Source organism: Ambystoma mexicanum, chromosome 2p (genome assembly GCF_040938575.1).
Source record: "Ambystoma mexicanum isolate Mex_15411 chromosome 2p, UKY_AmexF1_1, whole genome shotgun sequence".
NCBI lineage: Eukaryota > Metazoa > Chordata > Amphibia > Caudata > Ambystomatidae > Ambystoma > Ambystoma mexicanum.
The window spans coordinates 156,124,991-156,149,300 of NC_090923.1; the positions used below are offsets into that span (position 1 = coordinate 156,124,991).

General features: G+C 44.3%; 1 protein-coding gene across 5 annotated transcripts in view; it reads right to left on the minus strand.

Moving 5' to 3' along the window:
- The window catches only part of GRIP2 (glutamate receptor interacting protein 2), a 1,278,809-nt gene that overhangs the window by 156,333 nt on the left and 1,098,166 nt on the right, over positions 1–24,310 (minus strand). For all 5 annotated transcript variants that reach the window (XM_069643409.1, XM_069643410.1, XM_069643412.1 and 2 more), the window contains exons 13-14: positions 1,948–2,093; positions 1,263–1,343 (exon numbers count right to left, since the gene is read on the minus strand). In XM_069643409.1, coding sequence (XP_069499510.1) covers positions 1,263–1,343; positions 1,948–2,093 — 227 coding nt within the window. The remainder of the gene's footprint in view (positions 1–1,262; positions 1,344–1,947; positions 2,094–24,310) is intronic.

The window sequence follows — 24,310 nt, forward strand, 5'->3', positions numbered from 1 at the left end:
AGCAAACAGCACATGGCCAAGCATAGGAGCAACATAATACATGATCAGGCAATCCAACCAGCAACATCATATCTAAGGAACAAAAGCAGCAGCAAAGAAAACCAAGCAAACAGAACAGCAGCATACAAAACCATGGCATAGGTGCAACATCATACATGACCAGGAAACCCAACCAGCAGCAGCAAAGAAAACCAAGGAAATAGAAGAGCAACAAACAGAACTAGGAAGCCAAACCAGCAGCAGCAGCACATCTGAGGAACAGAAGCAGCAGCAAACAAAACCATAGAATAGGAGCAACAGCATACATCATCAGGAAACCCAACCAGCAGCAGCACATCTAAGGAAAAGAAGCAGCAGCAAACAAAACCATGGAATGGGAGCAACAGCATACATAATCAGGAAACCCAACCAGCAGCAGCACATCTAAGGAAAAGAAGCAGCAGCAAACAAAACCATGGAATAGGAGCAACAGCATACATAATCAGGAAAACCAACCAGCAGCAGCAAAGAAAACCAAGGAAATAGAACAGGACCAAACAGAACCAGGAAGCCAAACCAACAGCAGCACATCTGAGGAAGAGGAACAGAAGCAGCACATACAACTAGAAGTCCTGAAAAGCAGCAACGTAAAGCACCATGGAACTGAAGCAATACAGACAACTGGCATTCTGGGAAACCTCACTAATTGTGTAAAAGTGAAACAAAGCGCAGACGATTCAGGAAGATTAGCAACGATCCCGATGAAGACACTGGTAGAAGAATATTGAGATTGCTTGGAGTGAGATAGAGATGGTGCTTTGGGGGGTGTGGACACTATGACAGTGCCATTCAGAGGCAGGTGGAATGGGTAGGAGGGGGAGGCATGCCATTCAGAGACATTAAGTTAGCCACTCTCTCTACAGTATATCTGGCTAAAAGGTCATACATACAAGAGCCGTATTTTGCATATAACTATGATAATCCAATCAAAGAGCAAGTGTACCGAGTTCTCTAGAAAACAAACATCCGTGCCCTGATTTGTTTTCTTCCACTAGACAAGCCTTCAGTGAAGATTACAGATTATAAAAAGAATATCTCAATTTCTTTTTTCAAGTATTCCTCAGACCACTAATAGAATAAGAGTAAACCCCTTGCACCCGCCAGATTATAAACAAAGAGGCCAGTTGGTATCAATCCCCCAGCCCCCTTGACAGGTCCCTTAATCCACTCACAGCTGCATAGTGGCTGCTTACACCCACAAAACTCCTCACTGCTATACTTACAGCTGATGGTGATGCCCAGCTCCACGCCACGTCTCTTGGGCAGCTTGACGTGGAAGGTGCCACTGCTGGGGATCACAGACTCTGGAAGACATGCATAACCAGAGAGGAGAGAGTCAGACTCCAGACACTGACGCGCCTGTTTATTAGGACCCCTTCAGGGACCTGTGCTTCGCTTAGATATAGATCTCTCACGGCATGAGGCACTGAACAGATGCAACCAAAGGAAAGATCAATTGGACTGCAGTAGTGGATCAGGAAGATTTACAGGGTGTCCTAGAGATTCCTAGATTTTATGCTAGTTCTATTCATTTTTTTCTATTTAAATTATTTATTTTTGTCATATCCAGTAAGACTCAAGAATACACACTACAAGACACATATGAAAGGAATCGTCTTTCCGCATTGTAAGCCCGCTCCCACGCCCCATATGAAAAGACATACTTAAACCCTTTATGGGCACCATGATGAGCATACAGAAAAGATTTAAACCCTCAATATGTCCTCGGAGGGGTGTAGCCGTCCATCACTATTTGAGGGGAATTACCTAGGGGGGCTACTGTGAACCTTGCTGCCGCAGACACTTATCCAGTCAGCACCACCCATGTTTATGAGCAGGCCACACTACACAGCCTCCCGATGCAACTGATGCTCACGAAATGTACGGAGGGAGTGCAAGTCCACTTACCTGCCACATCATACTCGATCTCCAACGTCACTTTGTTGGAAAGGGCCGCGTCCCGAAGGAGCTGGTTGGCTTCCTCCATGGTCCCATCCTCAGTTTGGATGCCGTTGATTGAAAGCAGCCTGTCCCCAACTTGCAGCAAGCCGCACCTGTGAAAAACGAGAAGCATGAGAATGGACGCAGAGGCTACAGGCTGAGAGGAGAGAGGGTGGAGTAATGGGAAACGTGAGTACGCCAAACAGCTCTTCCCGCTGCTCCTTGCAATGAATGGCGGCCGTGGCCAGTTTATGTTGTCCGGGATATACCAAGTGGGCAAGGATACAATCATAGTCACTTATGTAGATGTTAACCTATTTGCGCTTATTGTTCACATATATACCCACGTATGGTGCTATTATTCATATCTGATTTATGAATCAGGCAGGGACGTCATTTAGAGGTACTCAGGGGTCGCACTTGTGACCCCTGAAGTCTCCCTTGCTATCCCTAAAAAAAAAAAAAAAAATAAAACATTAAAAAAAAACAAATTAAAGCTCCTGGGCTGTGACCAATGCCATGTGCCTCTTTGTTTTTAGAGTGGCTGGCTTTCTTTGGGGTGGGGCAAATTACATCACTTCCAATGATGTCATCAGAGGTCAAGGGTCATGCGATATCACTTCCGCAACCCCTGGTATTTTGGTGAAATTACATCCCTGGTGTCGGGTTGACTTGTAATGCAATAAAAAGCTGACTTGAAATACAATCAATACCGGCGGCTTCGCAGCATTAAATAACTCCCGACATTTGCGCAGTGTGAATGTATCTGTGTTTGTATATCTATTTGCGCCTATGTCTATCTGTAATATGGGAACCTTTACCACGGCCGCTTGAAATAGTTCCTTCAGTAACCTGTACCCTCAGCCATGGAATTTTACTACGTTACTTAATTTGGCTGAATAAATCATTTGTGTCAAGCAAGCATTGCAGATTTGATGAGCTTGATTAATTCGTCATCTTCACAATTAATGTGTCAACATAGGTGTTTGCTGGATGGGATTTTCATCAGAGCCCCATACAAAAGCACTTTCCCAATAAAATTAGACCGGTCGATCATCCAAATCCAAGACCATCAATTATGAAAACATTCATTTACACCACAACAATCACTTTTAATATTAGGTAGCTTAAGAATATCAGAATTCTAGTTGGAGTCTTGTGAAATACTGTAGTATGAGATGTGTACAATAGTACATTTTCAGTGTTTGTAGTAACGCGGCATTTTAAAACGTAAAAAGGTACGATCATGGGGACTTTATCATTGTAAACCTATTTAAGTTGCACGACATTTTAGCAGAAAACATTTTCTTTATTGGGAACGATTAGCATCAAAGGGTTTTCAAATAGATTTGCTCCAAAAAGCCAGAATTAAACAAATACCACCACCAAACGTTCTCTCTTTCAGATGTGAATTTTTATCAATCAGTGTGCCAACTAGAGGTCATTCGGCTCCGCGAACAATTATTAGAACTGAACGGTTTATAGTCATTCCATCGAAAGCCAAAGCATCCAATGCCATACCATCTAAAAAAAAACATTTTTTTAATGCCCCCCAGCCCCTCATTTTTTAACCTTTAAAACCCATTTTTATTAAACTAAACCCTTTACCATCTAAAAAAATTGATTAGATGCTTTTTTTTAGATGGATTGGCTGTCGATGCTTTGGTTGTTAGTGCAATGACTGATACCAAGTGAACCTCTTTGGTTACCCAGAAACAAAAAAGGCCAAGACTATTGAATGGGAAATGTAATTCCAGACTAATGGCAGACAAGACTCCAGATTTATCTTTGCAGCAAGGTTCAGCGTGAGGAGCCAGAATTGTACCTTCAACTCTAAGCATTCCTAAAACGATCCTGTCGAATAAACGTGCAAGAGCGATGCTTGGTATTGGGAGGTGGCTTTTGAGGACAGCTGCCCGAGGTGTCTGAATGACGAGGACCACTAATATGGCGTTACGCCCCCGTTCCAAGGGCTGGAACAGGGGTTAGCGTCCTGTCATGCTACCTGGAAGCTTACATGGCGGTTCAAACCCACGTCCCTAGCCACCCGATTGGCTGCCACCCCCCGGCATGGTGCTAATGTATGAACACAACAGAACTGGCAAATGTGACTACTCCATTTCCACCCTTACTGCATTCATTTCTACACAACCCTTTGATAAATGGCTCATTACAACATGTGCGCGTCACACCTGAAGTTGGTCTGCCCACCCCACCGGGATATTTGTGAATATCCAAATGTGGTCTTCATTAAGCCAACCAATGCCACCTCAACATACAAACTCATAATCCATGGTCTAATTGGTTTTACAAGGACACCAAGTTCACATCTGCAGCCAAGTGCGATGCTTTTCTTTAAGAATCAATCTCATGACAATAGTTTTTATTTATTAGAAAGGATATGTAATTGCACATCAATTGAGGTTCCCAGATTAGTGTCAGTCCCTGCAGCTTACCTTGACCTCCAAGGGGCACACGTCACCCTAACCCAGGCTTCCCTAATCGCCACAACGATTCTTAACATTGGGAGACCATCAGTGGATGACCCTCATTGCCAGGTCTATACCTTACCCTTAAGTGGGTCCTAAAGGCTTGCCTTCTCCAACTCTCTCCCTCAGAGAATTCCGAAGTGTCCAAATGGTTTATGTGGTTGTCTCTTTTCGGTCAATGATTAACTCCAGATTCTTCGCTCGCTCCACAATCCTATTGATTTTATTCGCCTCTCCAATTCCGTTTTACTGGTCTCCCTTCCCGGTCCCTAGACTGCTTCCTTGTCTTACTTCTCTCCTTACACTAGTGCCTTCTTCCAGCTACTATCTCCATCTGCCAACTGCTTTTCTGGTCTCTCGGACCACTTCCCCTACTCCCGATTTCAAGCAAATACCCTTCTCCCACCTCTACACCTGCTGTTTTTTTTTTATAACTGAGTCTTCTCTGTTTTTAAGTCTCTCTTGGCTCTCACTGGCCCTTTACATCAGTTGTCCCCCTTCACCAATCTCCCCACGGGAGCCACAACTTCACCTGGAAATCTTTCCCAACCCCCATTTCAATCTCCATTCTGGTGTGGGTAGCTAGTGCTCAGGGTGCTTGATTTTCTTTGGGATTCTGTCAAAGCTCTGGTGAGTTTTGCTTCCAAATAGGTTTGTGCAGTATTCCCGAGAATCCCCTGTTCTGCAGTTTGTGTCCATTAACAGCTTGTTTGCCGTTATTCCCTCCAATTTCTCTGGAATTGGTGGGTTGTGGGTCTCATTGCTTTTAGGAAGGGAAAATTCATGTTAATTCCAAATGTGGTCAGGATTCCAGTCCCTTGGTTCGGGTCTGAGCTTTCCCTGTTGCAGTCTGGTGTATTCTGTAACATCCTAGGCTCCAGGAATCCAGTCAAGCTTCACAGGGGGCGTAGGTGTTCACAGGGCCTCATCTCCTGATCGGTATTGAGGAAGGGGCAATGGTGAATGCACACTCCTAAACGCTCACACCAGAGAGAATACTCTTAAAGGCCCAAGTCGATCTTGTAAGGATAACAAGTTTAAATCTCACACGCAGATCAGAGCAACAGCAAATAACTCTGCTGCAAGAATGTTCCGCCAAAGAGTTACAAGTAGAAACTTTTAAAAGGTACACACAGTCATAATGACCCAACAACATAGTAAAAACCCATGCGGCTCATTGAATGGACGTCCCTATACATGTTCCACCTTAATCCATATTGGACCCAGCCCAGTCGGACTCCATCACGTGGGTGCTGGAGGGCTCATCTTCTCATGACAAAATGTCAGAAAAGAAATTATACTCCTACTAAACAGCTTGTTTTATCACTCATACTGTGCACTTGGCAGGCCTTAAGACAGACACAAAGGGGGTTCTGGGGCACTCTTACCTTCACACACATTTCACTCACTCCCCTAGGTGCCATCTGGCTCCAAGTTCTCCACCCTCATTGGGAACTATAATTTATCCCTCCCAGCACCTCGCAATACAAATCACATGATTGCCGCTGCAATGATGCGCCCTGTCCACCCTCTTTGAACATCTCAGGACCTGTTACTTTGGGTTGGCGGTCAAAGTGCACCTGGTGTCATGGAATTTAGTTAAATGGGCCACAACTCGTTGTCGCCTGGGGATTTGCGAATTCATACTTTGGCCAGTCTGAGATAACACACACCAGGTGCCGGTCTGTGATCACGGCCGTGTAGGGCACATTCCTCTCGTACATATTTGCAACCCTGTTAGAACAATGAATAGGCGCTGTGGCGCTTGGGGGTGTGGGCTATCATCATGGAAGCTCAGGGATGGCTGGGGATTTCTCCGGTTTCGCAAATTTGCATCTTGTGCATACAATGTTGCATTTACCGCGCAGGCCTTCCCTTCTACCTATGGTTACTAAAATCTATGCAAAAAAAGCAATGCTTCTCACACATTATGCCATACTATATTGACTATATTTGATTATATTGGAGAAGGGTCCTGTTAAACTCTGAAGTAGTTCCCTCACTGTCCCCTCCTGGCCCATCATAGTACTTCGAATGCATCCTGCTTATATCTGTATCCCTGTATATATTCAAGTACACTGGAGCGTGGGACTGGTGTCCCTGAACTCAGCCATGCCACCATTTGGGTAGGACCAGATCTGGCTGTACCCAGATTAGCTGCCTAGGTCAGTTTGAAAAGGGTCCCTAAGGGCACCCCCCTAAGACCGGATCATATCTATGACCCTGTCACAAAAGGCTGTACACTTGACCAGTACTCTGAAATCAGGTGGACAGACTCTGATAACAGATAAGCAAAGAGATGCAATGCATTGAATATGGTTGCAAGGTACCAGGAATGTATAATTTATATTTAAAGAAAAACCTCAATTATAGTTCTGTAAAACTATGAACAAGGATGTAAGTAAATAGTAAATTGTCCTGCTCCATTTCATGCCAAGACTTGCCCAGAATGCCCGTAGAACCCACATAGGGTAAAATCCCCTTGGTCCTGTGGTATTAAATAGGAAAATGTGGAAGGGTGAAAAGAGGGGCAGTAGGTTCAGGTAGCACTGTCGGGATATGTAGGTAGATTCGGAAGAAGAGGTAAAATGTTAATTTCTGTTTGGTGTGTGGGATATAGCGGCCAATTGACCCTGCCACATGTATTAATTAAGGTATAGGGCGACCATGACTTGAAGAGCAATAGCTGTTCTGAAATGAGGCAGGCTCTAGCTTACCAGCGTTGGTGCTGTGGGATGGCCAGAGGCTCCCTGGTATCACTTCCCAGGTTCAAGTGATCCAGAAACATGTGCCAGGAAGCATGTATGGGTCCAAAGTTCAGTTTTCTACACTATTGGGTGCATCCCTAAAATTGTTGCTGTATTGTTTTGATAGCCTGACCTTTTTCTGCCCAGTGACTCCCATCCAAGTCTCACTGGAGATGCAGGTCTGATCGCAGGTGCCTTCCTGAACCTCATCTTTGGGATCCATCCATCCTCTCCAGAGTCTTCCCTCTTCTCCTGGTGCGGGAGGCTCCGTCTGCAGACCAGGCATCTTTTCCCAGAGTATAATATTGGGCCGTTGAAAGCAAAGGAAGAATCACTGCATCTCAATTAACCAATCACATTGCAACTTCATTCATCAGCTAATTCTTTGCACACAGGTTCATGGGATGTTGGGGAGGCCCCTGGACCCCACAACGTATTTGCTGGACTTTTATGGGCATGTGGACACTCCAATGACCCTGTTGGGGTCATACACTGAGAAACATTTCTTGATTATGTATTTGCACCGGGAATTGTAGTTCAATTCCTCATGCATAACTTTTACAAACCGAATATATTTTGATAATTATTGGGTGGGCCCTTCAGAGCTCTGCCATTCTGCCACTTGGAGTCAGGATACTTTAGGGAGCACTGTGTTGTGTGACGATTCCCAGGGTATTGTCACAGCTTCCTTCGAGGGGTGGGCCTTTCCATGAAGCCAGGGTGGTAAGGCCGCTACCCGATGGTCCTCCTGGGGGTGGTACTCAGCGGGTGGATCACATGGGGAGTGACCCCTTCATGGGATAAGTGACAGTGGCCCTGTGAGAACATGGTATCCCAGCATATCAACTTGCAGTAGATCCCCTTTTTACAACCTTAATAGCAACCCCTTCCCTCATAAGGTCATGAGTTATTGCCACACTAGCATCGCCTTAGATAGTAGCGTGACAGGGAGGCACTCCATTAACCCACAAGGGAACCCAGAAGATCAGTACTGAGATGGAGCTGCGCAAAAGCATGAGGATCACCTGTGAGAACCACAAGTAACTGTCTAGTGGTTGCTGCTTTCTGATTGGTCCATCTACAGTAGAAATAGATAAGACCAGGAAACGTTGTCAAGCCCTCCCGGGAGGAGCAAGGAGTAGGGAACTCCTGCTGAAGGAGAAGAGGCTGTGGACCAGAGGCTCTGTCAGAAGGGTGAACCTTTGCATGCCAGAAAAGTGTTGAGGATTGGAGTAGCCCAGGAGAATCCCTTTTCATAGTACCTGAGGGAGCGTAATTCTCTCTGGAGGAACAGGAAGCAGATCATCCCTGGGGGAATTTTTAGCAGGATGGAGGCTCAGTGTAGATAGAAGCAGTGAGGTCGAACAGCCAGCCCAGATGGAGCAGAGAAGGAAATGCTGGTGCCGCATCAAGGAACCCGAAGACTGGAGGTCACGACACAAGCAGTCTCCAGTACCCAAGAGGTCCGAAAGAGGTGTACTCCAATGCTGGCAAAGACACAGGAAGCCAGACTGCTGAAGAGTGACCAGGAATAAAGACATGGGCGGTGTGAGAAACCGAAGGGTATTCTCCCAAGCGGACCTAGAGAATCCCTTATTCAGGTGGCCTGGGAGGGGCCGGTGCTCTCAGTCCCCAACCCTAGGAGATGATGAGAGAGAGAGGGGAAATCACCTGGATGGGTGAAGCCAGGGTTGTGCTCAGAGAAATACCCCAGGTGAGGCGTGGTGTTCTACAGAGGAAGGAGGAGAGGACGAGATCCCTGAGGCCTTTGTAGGCTGTACGACATCTACCTCCCTTCCCTTCAGCGACTCTTCTGGACCAGACCCAACAACCCCTCTGTATATAGCCAACCAGCTAGGAGACCAAATGTTGTTACCCTCGAGAACCCCATCTCCCGGAATCCTCTTTTTCCTGTTGTTCACCCCAATAACCCCAGTCATTCCTGTTTGTTTAGCAAACCCTACCAATCTCACCCTTCTCACTTTACCAACATCTTTAGGAAGAAAAGAATAATTTCCCATAACCACACCCCTTTTTCCGACACGATCAGCGAAAGATGGCGAACAAACACCAGAGCCATCTACCCGACATGTCCCAACACAAGGGTCAGGCAAAGTTAGGCATTTGACCAGAATTACACACACCTGACGACCCTTTCCCTTCCCCACAGGGATTAAAAGGTGGGGCACGAGAGCCCAATATAAGCAAGGCAGGACGAGAGAGCTAACTCAGTACGGCAGTTCAAGAGGAGAGAAATACGGCGCAAACGGAGAGGGTAACAAAATGAGAAGCATTCTCATCCCCGTGAAACCTCAGCGGAAGGAATCGCAAGACTGCGAACAATAGCCAGTGTGTTTAGCAAGAGATGCCATTGGTACACAGGGCCCTTCTCCACTGATAACCAAGCCGGGGAGAGATGCTTGTCTCTGTGGTAGCAACCTTGACTCCAGAGAGAAGAAAAGCCAAGCAGTTCATCAAAGCTGGTGAGTCGAGAGGAGAGCCGATAAGAAACCGAACTGTGTTGAACGAAAGAAACAAACGGCTAATTGAACTGTGAAAGTACAAAGAACTGTTGATACCAAAAGGGGGAAAACTAGCAACAGAGGAGTCTGGCACAACGTGGGTGCTCACTCAGAAAACTCTGGGCAATTACCAGATTGTTTAAACTACTGAAGAGGGAAAATCGAGTGTCCCTTCCCTCCCGATGGGGCCCCCAACTGGAAGAAGCACCCCCGACACAATAACCCAACTGTATGAGGTTGCACCAATCCCCACCGTTCCCAGCATAAGCATGCACCAAGAACGGTACACAGCCACCCGACCATACAACCCTGCAGTGGTATGAACTTTATCTAATCCAAGCAACGACAACCAAGACAGAGCTGGAGGTGATTATATGGACCGAATCGATTGACATTCCCGCAAGCCATGCTGCAGGTCGTTAGAGACGCCATGACAACATAGCCACGTTAGACAGGAAGCACACGTGCAACCTGCACAGTCGGGACACTCGCACACCAATCCACATGAAGAACATATTCATACAGTTCTATGAGCTAGAGGACAGTGACATATACATACTGTCTGCATGTTTATTATTTTGCCACATAGGCTCACTACAGCACAGCAGAAACGCAAGATGCCAGAAGAGCTTGTGTATGTGCTTGCAGATGCTACAAGCTATTAACCCTATGGATGGACAGGAGCACTCAAGGGACCCGACCGACCGTGACATGCCTTTTACCCTATGGACAATTACATCTAATTAATGACCGTAACAGGCCTTATGCAAATCCAGCAAACCTTATGCAAACCTCACGCTGCAAGATGCTGTGCAATGCAGAATAGCCTGGCAGGGGCCGCAGTCGCCAAGGCCACGATGTTGCAAGTGACATTCCTCACCCACTGCGCCACAATGAGCCCAACTACAGGAGAGAATATCCCAAGCTAAAATACAAATCGAAGTAATTTAGCCCCACCAGCGGTCTCCTCACACATGACCAGGCCGACCTGACATGATGCCAAAGTCTGGAAGCAGGGAAAATGCAGCCGGCTCAAGTCTGGGACTGAGCTTGCAACAAATTGCATCAATCCTTCAACATGCGCTGGGAATGGACCGCTCTCATGGCATTAGTAAAAGCACCCCATTGTTACACTCTGTCACATAGTCACACCTTGTAGATGCACACTATACGTAAGCAGGTGTCTTGCGGGCTGGGAACAACAGTAGTCCCAGGCTTGGGGGCCTGAGGCCTGACCAATGAGGACACTGGGGGATAAGGGCTGGCGGCGGGAATCCCCAGCCAATCATCGGGGCTCCTAATCTAACAGTTTTCAGTTAACAATTTCTGGGGATGACTCAAGTATATCACCTGACAGTGTATCCACCAGTAACAACGCACACTATATGTTCATATACTGGACCTACCACTCTGGGAGCCAACCCGGAGTGCTGTTAGGTTCGGGGAAGGATTTTGGTAAGTGACACTGATTGTGATGTCACAAGTGTACAAAAGCGGCCTGCAATCCCAAAATCATCGAGATGTGCCTGGACTGGATTTTGCTCCATGCGTATGATCCCTGCTCGTTTGTCATAATAATAAAAAAGCCATAGTGAACCTGGCTGAAGGAGGCTAAATAGCGAGAAAGGTCCGAGCCCGGAAGAGGGGGACCCAGGGGTGGAAAACAGGAACCCAGACAGAATAAACCCGACTGAAGGAGGCGGACATTCGAGAGGGGTCTGAACCCGGAAGAGGGGGACCCATGGGTGAGGAAGCATCACCCAAAGTGCAGCCAGAAAATAATTTGTTTAACTTTTTCTGTGGTAATTTGTACCCATCCCACCCTTGGAAATGAGTTCCTTACCCTACCGAAGGTCCTGATATCATTACAAACATTATGTCGGTCTGAGCCCAGAAGAGGGGGACCCAGGGGTCAGACGTTGCAGATGAATTTGATTTAATCCCAGTTCTTCTGCTGACTCCCAATTGAATAAGCCCTCGATTCCTGCATTCACAACTTATACTTTGGATCTTGTCTCTTTGTCCCCTTTGCTCAGTGTTGTTCAGAACTGTCCCACAACAGTTAAGTGTTTTGCAGCCATAAGCAAACAATAAGGTGTCCGTGCGTTTTAGTTCCAGCTGAGGATGCATCCGCTTAAATGTTTCGACTGGCATCACATTTACAGATGCACTGGTATCCATCATCACAGTTTCCTGACCTTGTATGTGTAAGAGGCACTTGGGTGACCCCTTTCTTTGATGTTTTGCAACTTTTTTCGAAGGCCGAAACAAGGTGAATCTTTCCTTTCTTCCTTGTGCATCCTGTCTCAACTGCTGCAGCTAGATGAGTTGTCACTGGTCACCACGAGACCTGTGTCCACTTGTTTCTTCTTCTTGGGGTGTGGTTTTGGTGGTTGAGATTGAGCTGGTTGAGATTGAGTGGTCTCGATGACCGACAAACGTGCGTAGTGATCACGGTGACCGCTAGCGCTGCATGTGGTACCCTGGCCAGGCAGTTTCTTTGTCCATGGCACGCACCTCCACACCACCCACGTTCAGTTACTCCAGGTATCCTTGGTTGCCCTCATGGGGCTGTGTGGGATTCATTGTACGCGTCTCTGGCCACTGGGCAATTGGTAATTTGTGCCACTGTGGTTGGTGGGGCAAGTTATAGCTCGTGCAGTGTGGTGCCCATCTGAGCTGCTCTGGCATGCAATAGTTCCCTCTGGCATCCATAATACAGTATTCTTGCTAGAGAAATCCCCTTCTCGCTCAGTACCATCGTTTCAGTTTTTCAGAGTTCATGCCATTTATGATTCGGCACCCGATTTCCTTTTCCATGTCCTCGAATTCACAGGATAACAGCAATAGCTGAAGCCCAGTGGGGTAGGCGTGGAGGGTTTCCTCCTCTGTCTGGACCGTGGTGCATACATTTTGTCTCGTAGTTGGGGGGTTTAGTTCTGGCATAAAATGAGCAGTTAGCGCGTCGTTAACAGACTTGCATACATCTGTGCCATCCCTTACGACCAGGGAGTTCAAAATGTGCAGCACATCTCTGACATGCAGTAGTAGATGAGACCTCATCTTCCTCTGTGTCGTTCTGTCCTTATAGTCCATTGCAATTTCCACTTTTTTTTTAAATCTAGATCATCCATCTGGGTCCTACCGATGAGGGGTCTGTGTAGGGATCCAACTGTCTCATTGCTTTGGCACTGCCAGGATTTCATGGTGCTCGGGCCGACAAGATTATTAGTGATGCTTTTCTTGATGGGGTGCCTGGTCTGGGTGTTGAGGTACCCGTGGCCATGTTTCCTTTTGTGTTTATCCCCTGGTATGGTGTGCCTTTCTGCTATTTGGGGCCATTCCCTCTCACCTGATAGGTAGTTGTGCGTACTGCTGTGTGCCAGGGGTGAGTTCCAGTCTTTTGATGATGTGTGCCAGCTTCACTGTGGTTTTTAGGGTTCAAATCATGTCGATGCCCTTGCCTACATGGGTTCCTGGCATTGAAACGCTGCACGATACAGCAGGTTTCCAAAAAATGAGCATATTTTATTCACACAGAGAAAAGCTATTTTTGCGTGTGTGGTTCATGTCTCGCCTCGTCACCAGTGTTGAATTGTACTGCAGGGCCCCTCTGCAGTGTGTGTAGCTGTGGTGCGCTATAGCTGTAGGCCAATGACCCGATTGTGAAGCGCTCATGAAACGAGTACGTTCCCTCAGCCCCGAACTGTTGGGTTTCTGGCATCCCGCGGCCTTTATTCAGACGTCATGTCCCGCCGTGAGCAGTGATGTGATCCATACATAACAGCGATCAAACGCAAATATAGAAGGACCTCTGTGATCCAAAATGTTTCTTTACAGAATATAAAAGGATTCTGGTCAGCCAGTGGTGGAAGGAAATTAGTTAGCTCCTGTCTTTTTCCCTGGGGTTGCGCTCATGCTCTCCATAGCAGCGAGACCATCAATTGGCTGCCACTGCCATTGTGCGTCTATTCTACCTAACTAAGCCAACCGTGATTTGGTTTGCAGCAGCGACTTTCCGATTAGAGTCCTTAATCCACTATCCAGTTTTATTTTTACTGTGAAAACCCAACAGCTCTGTCCCAGCGCAACAGCAGGGAAATAAAAACAAAGCGGATCGTGAAAGCAAACTCAAAAGCATTGCCACTCTGGAGGCATTAAAGGCACACAAATTAAAGGCAAAAGAAGTCCCATTTGCTCTTGCAGAAACATTTGCTAATGACATATTCCCAGCTTTGCATTCAAGATGCAGAGCGTGCGCCAAACGCCGGGCCAGCTAATGCCACGGGAAGCACAATTCGTTTGATTAACATTTTGCTAATATTACAGCAACGATCCAATGAACCCAGCAATACGCCTCAGGTGTACAACACACTAATTGCATAATCAATAAGAACCAGTAAACACGCTGTACAGTCAGTGAAGGAGCGCCAACCGTACACAACATTAGGGGCGTATGAAGCTTCAGCTCTAAACTTGAAAAAAATACATGTTCAAATTAGCAAACCTCAGGAAGTCAGGACAATTTCACTAATCTGTAAAAATAAGGTTTTGAGTGTCTCTAATTAAGCATATGTTAAAATGTATAGGAGAGAGGGTGTTGTGAAAAATGGGGAAACAATTGTTTCCTCCTCAAACCGCTTTTGACGAATGTAAGGGTAGCGTTTCTCCAGGGGACCCGTGCAGAGAATTTTTCCCGCAAAACACTAATTACTGCTTTTTTTACCCGTAAATCATTAACTTCCGGTTCAAGAAGCAGGAGGGAGTCACCAGTCTAGACTGTACTCTAGCACCAGCTTTCAGCTCAAACTATTGCATTGGGGTACGTATGTAAGGAAACGTTGGTGGGTGTTTCAATATGGACTCTTCTCTGCCTGCCCATGGCCAACCCCTGAGTACATGATTTGATCCTTGTGGGAGAATTATAAGTGCTATATATGCTGTGCCTAGTTAGATAGTCATTGCTGAAAATTCATGGTTTTGGGGGATTAGGCTAACGCACAGGATTTTTTCCTGTGATTTCAAACATTCAATGGTTTGATGTTAATGTTTACTATATGCGACTCTTTCTGGTTTTATGTATGTCCATGTGAATTTTCTTTGTATGTTGCTTTGACAATTTTGTTTCACATGGAAAGAAACACATATGTATGTCTTGTTTTATAAATGCATCTATCAATCTTTCAAGAATAAATGCAGATTAAATAATGTGACAAATATTACACGTCTATAGATGTGGTTCTTTTTTTCATTAATGCAATTTCCCTAGATATTGTTTCAAACCACTAGAAAGTGTTGTATGCCTTCAAACACAATTCAATAACCGACAATGAGTAATTAATAAGAAGCCCCGTGAAGTCCCGCTTTGCCCGGAGTCGCTTTTCTGCTACTTACTCACTTGCAAGCTGATTTTCTGCTATTGGATAACATTGGACTACAACATCCAGGAGCCTTTACTCTTGATTGGAAGGCGGGCCTATAAGAACAGGACGCGCGCGCACCGCGCGCGCGCACCCGTGGAAGCCCCGTGAAGTCCCGCTTTGCCCGGAGTCGCTTTTCTGCTACTTACTCACTTGCAAGCTGATTTTCTGCTATTGGATAACATTGGACTACAACATCCAGGAGCCTTTACTCTTGATTGGAAGGCGGGCCTATAAGAACAGGACGCGCGCGCACCGCGCGCGCGCACCCGTGGAAGCCCCGTGAAGTCCCGCTTTGCCCGGAGTCGCTTTTCTGCTACTTACTCACTTGCAAGCTGATTTTCTGCTATTGGATAACATTGGACTACAACATCCAGGAGGTGAATTAACTCACCACACTAACTTTCGAGATAATTTTAAGATAACTTAAAAGTGCACTGACACTTATATTCTGTTTAATTTCTTTGTTGTATAGCCTTTACTCTTGATTGGAAGGCGGGCCTATAAGAACAGGACGCGCGCGCACCGCGCGCGCGCACCCGTGGAAGCCCCGTGAAGTCCCGCTTTGCCGCTTCGCCGCAGCGTCGCGGACTAGCGGGCTACCGGGCTAGCGGTCAATTCTTTACCAATATTGCTCTCGTTTCTATCTACAAAGAGAGCCTGTGAGAGCACCCAAACTGTGAGTGTTAAACGTTTATAGAATTTAGTTTTTAGGAACATTCTGATTACGGGTTTTTACCTAATCTTTAACCTAAATGAAACGAAATCTTCATACACTTCGCACTGGGATGCCTCCCTTACAAAGTGCTTTGTTCAATTCTAGCAAAACACAAGCCAAAACTGTTCCATGTGTCTCGACACCTCGTTTAGACAGAGTAGAACCTCCAAAGCTTCCCATTGTAAATAAGTGTACTGCTTTTCCTGTAACTAACTCACTGAAACAAACTTCAAGCACCCAAGATATACGCTCCTTTTACCCGAACTGTGCAACTCAAAACTTCACCTCGAAAAATTCTAAAGCCACCTTACAGCCTCCCCCAAATATAATTAGTCATAATCAAGCGGGGTGCAGCACCACTCTACATGTTTCCTTATCTGACAGCACAGTTTTAAGAGGGGAATCTATAGCTCAAATCACGGATACTAACCTCAGTCCCACTTCAATAAAATCATTAGGGGATGTAGCTGTGATTGACCTACCTTCCCCTAATTCTGACTTTATGGTACAAGAAACACTTGGTAATTTTTCCTTCTCACCTAAAATGTTTTCAAATGGAGGTTATACGAAATCTAATGTAACTTCCTCTTTTCTATTTCCCACTCCTCGTAAATGCCCTTCAGATGAAAAGCCCCAACCATTACAAAATGTGTCTAAAGTAGTTGAACTAACTTTGGGAGCAATGAACTTAACTCTACAAACTATCATCACATTATTTAACACACTGAATACTAAAATGGATGTACAAGGTGCGCAGTTGTTATCTATCTTAGCTTGGCAGGCGAAGCAAGAAACATTTTGGGCGCATCAACGACCAATGACTAATGAGCCAATCGTGCAGCCACTTAAACTGGCGTCTGTTGCCACCATGACTTCTACCTTGGCTCATAATAGTCATCTTGTAAAAGTACCAGTGAATGCACCAGAAATGTCAAATCTGCATTCCCAAACAGAAACGCAATTGTCTCCCATCACCATAGACAATTCAGGTATATTGTGCTCTCTCCCGTATATTGGTCAGGTCATCAGAGAGATCGCGCCTGTTCCTGAAAAAGGTGCAGGTGGGGAGTCCTTGAGTGACCGAATTCTTGAACCGTACACCATTTTTTCTAAAACTAAATCACAATTACCGCCTAAAGCTCTATCCTCTGAGAAAAATTCCCAATCAAAGAAGAAAAATCCAGAGGTGGTAAAAAAAAAAAAATCTAAAAATGTAAAGAAAACTGAAGTTGGTGCACCAACAAGTTCGAAGCAATTTTTCAACAAACTTACTCTCCCTAACAAGCACAGTCAGCAAACGGCTTGCGCTATTACAAAAAAGTATACGCAACTAAGTCAAATTCGCAAACTAAAACTTAACTCTATAACTGAAAATTTTGCACCCCCGGTTTCATATGCACCATTGGACAATCTGGTCCGCGCAGTTCAAAATCATGAAAAACAACAAGTGAGTTTGGAAGTGCATCCTCCCTCACTGGCTGTTGAACTCAGCGATAAACAAACCCCAGTGCAAAAAACTGCGATTTTGACTGCCGAACGCTCCACATTAAAAGAACCAAAAGTTTCTCAACCTTGCACATCGACTGAACACGAACAAGAGATGTTGGCGAATCGTCGTTTAGAAATCAGAAAGGAGGTTGATGCGTACATGACCAGATTTGCTTCGTTACCGATACTAAAAGGGACCTTATCTGCACCACTCAGCCCTGATATTCCATCCGCTCAGCGACCTGGATCTAAACCTTCGGTCTCATTCAAGTGTGATAATACCAAGAAACTAGTATTAGCGTCCACTCCCTTGTCTGATCGTGATGCTGAAATTGCCTCTCTGCTGAAATCTTTACGCCCTCCTGCAAGCAATCTACCGTGCTCTACAACAACAACTTCCCTTAGTAATCCCCCTGTTAAATCAATCTTGAAGATAAAAGAAGATAAGGAAACAAATATTGCCTTAGTACTCGGTTGTCGACCAGCACCATATCCACAATATGTGCTAAACCGTCAAAGTATCTTACAGATTTTTTCCGATATTCCATTGTTGCAGGACATCGGAACTTCAGATATAGCGCAGGTAGAGTTCGTTAATGATAATTCAGTAAGTACGGCGTGTCTCTGGTTGAAGTCCAGAGTTGTTAGGAATCTTATATGGGAAGCAAAGAATCAACTCCTAGCTTTGGGTTTCATACTTCTATTGGGTCCAACCAGCTCCTCTGACGGATCGCTTAGGGCGGAAACATGGATTAGTGCAGCCCTAAGCGAACTTAACAAGGACTCAGATTGTACAGAAGGATACCTAAGGGATAATGTGAACTCCAAATGCTGCTGTAATTGTGACTCCAGAAGTTAACTATCGTACAAGGTTAAAAATGATTGTATTATTTCCCTTGCCTCATGGAATACCCGAGGCTTTAGTCATCTGATAAACAACGCATTGAACACTCTAAATAATTACGATGTGACTCTATTACAAGAAACGTGGCTTACTAGTACTCCCTCCTGGGACAATCATGCCATACACTTCTCACCAGCATTACAAGGTGAAAAGGGGCGACCAATGGCTGGTCTTTTGACGGCCACGAAATTAAGTACTAATGCCAGTATAATCTACTCCTACTCCCCAAATCCTTTTGCCCAACTAACTGTTACCTCAATAGAGTCAACCTTGTACGCTTTAGTCAACTTATATTGGAATCCCAAGAGCATTGAAAATCGGAGGTTTCTGAATGATGTTTCAACGATGCTGGACTTCATTGTATTCACTCCTAAAATACAGTATACAATTGTTGCCGGTGATCTCAATCTGCACTGTTTTTCTGCAAATTATGTTTTAGGAGAGTCGAGACGCACATTGTGGGAACAACTTATGCTTTCCAGAGGCTTTAGTATGATGAATGGAAGTAAATTTGACATCAGTGTCTCAGCTCATACGTGGCAACAAGGTGCTGCAAAAGCCACAATTGACTACATCTATGTGAATGACAAATTGTACTCGAAAATCCATTCCTTTAATCTAGAAACCAACCCAAATAGTGATCATCGTCTGCTCACTATTAAGTGGTTGACCAATGTACCTTCTACAAAATGCAACACAGTGGCACATTTGGGTCAAATAACTGTTTCTAATCAGTTAAATCGAATAATCTGGAATGAGAACAAACTAAATGATTTAAATAATTCATTGCATGTTGCCTTCCGTCACTCACGTGAAAAAACATTCTCCACTGTTGTACCCTATTACGATCTTATACAACATTTTGCAGATAATAGGGTGCGTAAAAAACAGTCCTTTAGAGGCTTACATAATTTCGATATAGAAGCGAAAATCAAAAAAACTGAATTTCGATTCCAAAAAAGAGAGGCCTTGAAACTTCCACTAAGGACTAGGTTTACTACTCTCACTCAAGTTAAAACCTCATACAGAAATTGGCGAAGACACCATCGCAGTAGACTATTCCAACGAGATGGAGAACTAATGCTGCAAACCATCCGTGACCATAATACGGCACAAATTTGGAAAGCTCTAACTAATGCCATATCCCCTGTACAATCTATGTCGCAACTACAGAGTGTGCCGGAAGCAAGTTGGATTAATCACTTCTCTAATGTTTACGCTAGTCCGCCTAATTCTGAACCAACTCTTAGCACCTTTCCTCATAAACGGTTTCATATCATCATCACTAAATCAGACATATTGTACTTCATCAATAAAATAAGCCAGTCCAGAGCTCCGGGTCCTGACGGACTGTCCAATAAAATTTTTAAACAACATCCAGTAATATGGTCATCAATACTATACCAAATTTATGAACATATCAATGAAACTCAAGAGATCCCTGCATCTTGGAAACATTCGCTGATCGTTCCAATCTATAAAAAAGGTGATCGGAGTCTCCCAGAGAACTATAGACCCATTGCCTTACTAGATGCTCCTGGGAAACTTTATAGCCGAATCATTCTACAAGAATTGAACAAATGGACCATAAATGAGCTCAAAAGAGACCCGTTTCAAACCGGCTTTGTTGCTGGCTTAGGAACATCAGTGAATTTGATCACCCTGAATATGTTAAAGTCTAAATATGCAGAGGTCAATCAACCGTTATACATGGCCTTTATAGATTTTCGCCAAGCATTTGATTCGGTCGACAGAACATTGCTTTTCCAGAAACTACAGAAGTATGGTTGCCCTTCTTCACTATTAACCATAATTAAAAAACTACATACAAAAACATCTATTCAAGTAAGATTATCAGTTGATGGATTACTATCTGCGCACATTGAGACTTTGAGAGGCTTGAAACAAGGGTGCATTCTGGCGTCCACTTTGTTTAACCTGTTCATTCTTGACATAGGTGTCTTCTTTGAACAAGTAATATCCGATTCTCCAAAATTAGGATATCAAAAGATCACATGGCTTCTTTATGCCGATGATCTTGTCCTTATTTCTCAAACTCCAAAAGGACTACAAGAATTACTGCACAAACTAGACACTTATACCTGCAATAACAATTTGATCATTAATGTGGACAAGACACAGATAGTAGTTTGTCAAAAAAAGAGGCACAAAAAATTGATGAATTTCCAATGGTATTTGCAGAAAGCCCCTTTAAAGATTGTACCCTTCTATAAATATCTAGGATTACCATTTTCTGGCACTGTGAAAAATCAAATTTATAATGATACCCTGAAAGCAAAATCTATGACTCTTATATCTCAAGCAAAAATTATCCTACATAAGTATGGTAAATTTACCTCAGCTCATGTTGTCACTTTCTTCAATCAAAAAGTTGTCCCTATTTTAATCTATGGAGCCGAAACATTGCTTCCACAATCAAGACTTTATTGGGACAGACATGAAGGGAATTTTTGGAAAGCAGTTTTTTGTCTACCTACGTGTACTCCTATTTGTATGCTGAGGTATGAATTGGGCCTCATCTCTCTATCTGCACTAGTCCTTTGGAAATTTTGTAACTTTTATCGCAAATGTCTGTTAGAAATTAACACAAAGAATTTAATAGGCCCAATTGCAATGTATATCTGCTCGTCCAACGATGTGTTTCCAAAAAAATGGGTAAAAGACATTTTGAAGGCATTGGTAAATGCTGACATCTCCATTGACCTGCTACTCACAAACCCTAATCAAGCAAAAAAAAGATTATACTGGCACGACTGGATTGTAACACAAGAACTATGTTCAAATTATGTGGATTTTGATTTAAAACTCTTTCCACATAAGAAGCTCAAACAAATGGCCAATTATCTTGTAAAGTCTCCATCACATTACGTACGTGCAGAAATGCTAAGAATGCGTCTGAATCTTCATCCAACAAATCAAATTTTGGCAAGACGTGGTCTTATTTCAAAAAATGAAAATTACTGTCGTTTTTGTAAAAACTATAAACAACCAGAGTCATTGGCTCATATAGTGGTTGATTGCCCGGCCTTGAATGGCTTACGCAAACACTACTTTCACAATCTATTGCAATTAAACTGCAATCACTCCTCAAATCATATATGGAGCTTACTAATGACGAGCAATCGAACTGCCATTCATATTGCTCTTACGCAATTCATAAAAACAGTTTTGCCTTGAAATTCTTTTTATGTTTAATTAACAATTGTACGAATTCTCTTAAGATATAGGTTGTTCTTTTATTTTTTTAACCTTTTCTTTTTTAATTCATGCTTCGCTAACGCTTGTTTAATCATTTTTGTGAAAACAAAGAATAACTTACTTTTAATATTGGCTAAACTTGCTATGTCTATCTATGTACATTTCTGAAGGATTATCATCATTTGTAAACTATGTAAAAAGTATTTAATTGTATATGTTGTAATGAATAATATTTTGAAAGGTTGAAACCTTTTCAGCCAAACAAAAATAAAAATAAAAAAAAAAAAAAGAACTTATCTCCTTTTAGAAAACACTTCCATGTGAGGACACTGACCTGTATTCTACTTCATGGCCAACCTCAGCCCCTACCTGTCGATCCCCACCCTCAATACAAACTCATGGAATTTGATCCGGCTCCATCTTGCATCAGCACCCAGGGCAGGTGTTGCAGCCAATTGGGTTGCTCGGAAAGCGGGCTACACCTCACAGCTTAAGCCGGCCTCAAGCAATCTGACAGTTGCTCGTGCACGCCCCATCATCTTCCTCACATATCACATGTGTCCATCTTCCTCAACTATCACAGGTGTCTGTGCTTTTCTCTCCTAGCTTGGTACCGTCTGAATGGTAGGGATTGTAGCGCTGCTGCGCCGCTCCTCTCATGCCCGCCGGCCACCATGGAAACGGCTCTCCTCGGAGCGTGGTTTCCATTGTCATGGCAGCCGTGTTGTAGGAGTGTTTCGCATGACACAACCCATTGTTTCAAAGAAATACATTACTGGTAGTAGCCTGGGAGATTTACTGCAAGGAGCCAATAGACCCAATCATGCATTTTTAGGGAAATTTCTAGTGGTAACGTACCCTTGTTCAAGGTACTCGCTTTGTTCGGATTAACTCAAGCCAGGGTTATTACTAGCCTGAACAGCTGGAAACGGTATTTATCGCAAGAGAACCATTACCCTTTTAGCTGTATAGGGCCTGGCAGTTATTTCTAATCCGTTTTCTGACATTAAGTGGCTTAATTGCCACTGCAAATGAGCTACCCGTCTAATAAAAATGTATGAACCAAATGTGCCTTCAGCCACTTGCTCTATAAGCAGTGTGTGTCCTCACGTCTGTTCCTTGCTCCAAGTGCGGTTTGAAACAATCCTTGGCAAAACCAACAGTTTTGGCTCATGGTTCGCAATTAGTACAGAAATCATATGCCCACGCGCATGCACCATTTTTCAGGTGTTGCCATCGGAATGCATACATTGCAGCAGTACTTGAAAAATGGCTACCCCATACCCTCAAATGCAAAATAAAAAAAAGTGTTTGCCACAAAAGGAACAGCCCCGTCATAGCCGTGTTGAGCAGGTCATCCCTGTGACGAGATGGGTTTGTGGATCCTTGCTTTGCCATGCCGCGTGGGCCTTTTGCGGTTCATGCCAACGGACTGTTTTGGGTACCATGCACACTTGAGTTGCATGTGGTGAAGGAGGGCGTACAAAATATATATTCATCATATTTCATAGCAAGTTTCTTTTGTCAAAAGGGAATTTAGCTAAGTACACAAGGTAACGTGTATTCTATGCTCAGCACACCCACGCTTGTGGTGTGCTTTGACCACAATGACGATTAGCAGGAGAATCAATCTCCTGAAATAGTGGTGCAGTCCAAAAACCTCCTGGTGGCACGATTGAAATGAAATTGAAAACTTCACATCTCTACCTTTTCAATTGGTTTTATATACCCTCTAAGTCAGTAAGGAATGGTGCCGCCCAGCTGCAACCATACTAACTGCTAGCCATAATAAACTTGGGAAAATGGACCGCCAGGCTGGCGAAGCCTGATTCACATAAATGTGGTTATCCAAGCAGCATGCACATCAGTGAGATATTACCCTGGTGAATCTGAAAAAACAACACCATCTATTCACAGAGCACACACCAGTTGTCTAACTCCTCTTTGGCTCATACGAAATGATTCATGAGCAGTATATTGGCCAAACTCTGCCAATGCCGCACTGCAATCAAAGACCATTACTTCTTTCAGATGAACCTACCCAACCGTTTAAAACCCTGAACCTCATGCACTCCACCACACTCATTTCTTCAGTGCCCAATAATCCAGAAATGCTCAGATTTAGTTTGGGGATACCTCCATCTTCAACATTGAGAAGATCAGCAAGATTCACCAAAACATTGATGCCAAAGCCTTTGTGGGCTACGCCCTACTCATGCCACCACACAACATGGACTCCCTTCAAAATGCTCTTTGGAAGACCAAAGTGCCTAACATCAGTGAAAAATTGTACTCTAATGACAACTTGCCAGATTCCATAGTCATGTGGCCAACCATGGGAGCTCATCCCAGTATTCCTGGACATCTATTGCCTTTTTCGAGCCACCGTGCCCGCTAACCTCAAAACCATAACAAAAATCCCTCCCCTGATCGGGAAGCCCATGTTGGACTGACATTAGCAACTACTGCCCTCCCCCCACCCCCCATTGATACACCTTCCTGAAAGAGCCATAGGCACCCAACTTCAAGTACAAATGGATGCCAATGACCACCTACAAACCCATCAATCACACTTCAGCCATAGATGCAGCATGAAGACAGCTGCCATACAATTGGCTGATGATGCAGCAGCATGGATGACGACCACCGTACTCTGATCTTATCGGTCTTCAACACAGTAAATCAAGACCACAGAAAAACAGGGGAGCACGTTCACAGGCAGTAGATGACATGTTCTCCGGTGGATCACTCCTTACCTAGAAGGCTGCCAGATGTTTGTCTAGATAGATATCACAAAATCACCACCTCTACAAGTCACCATTG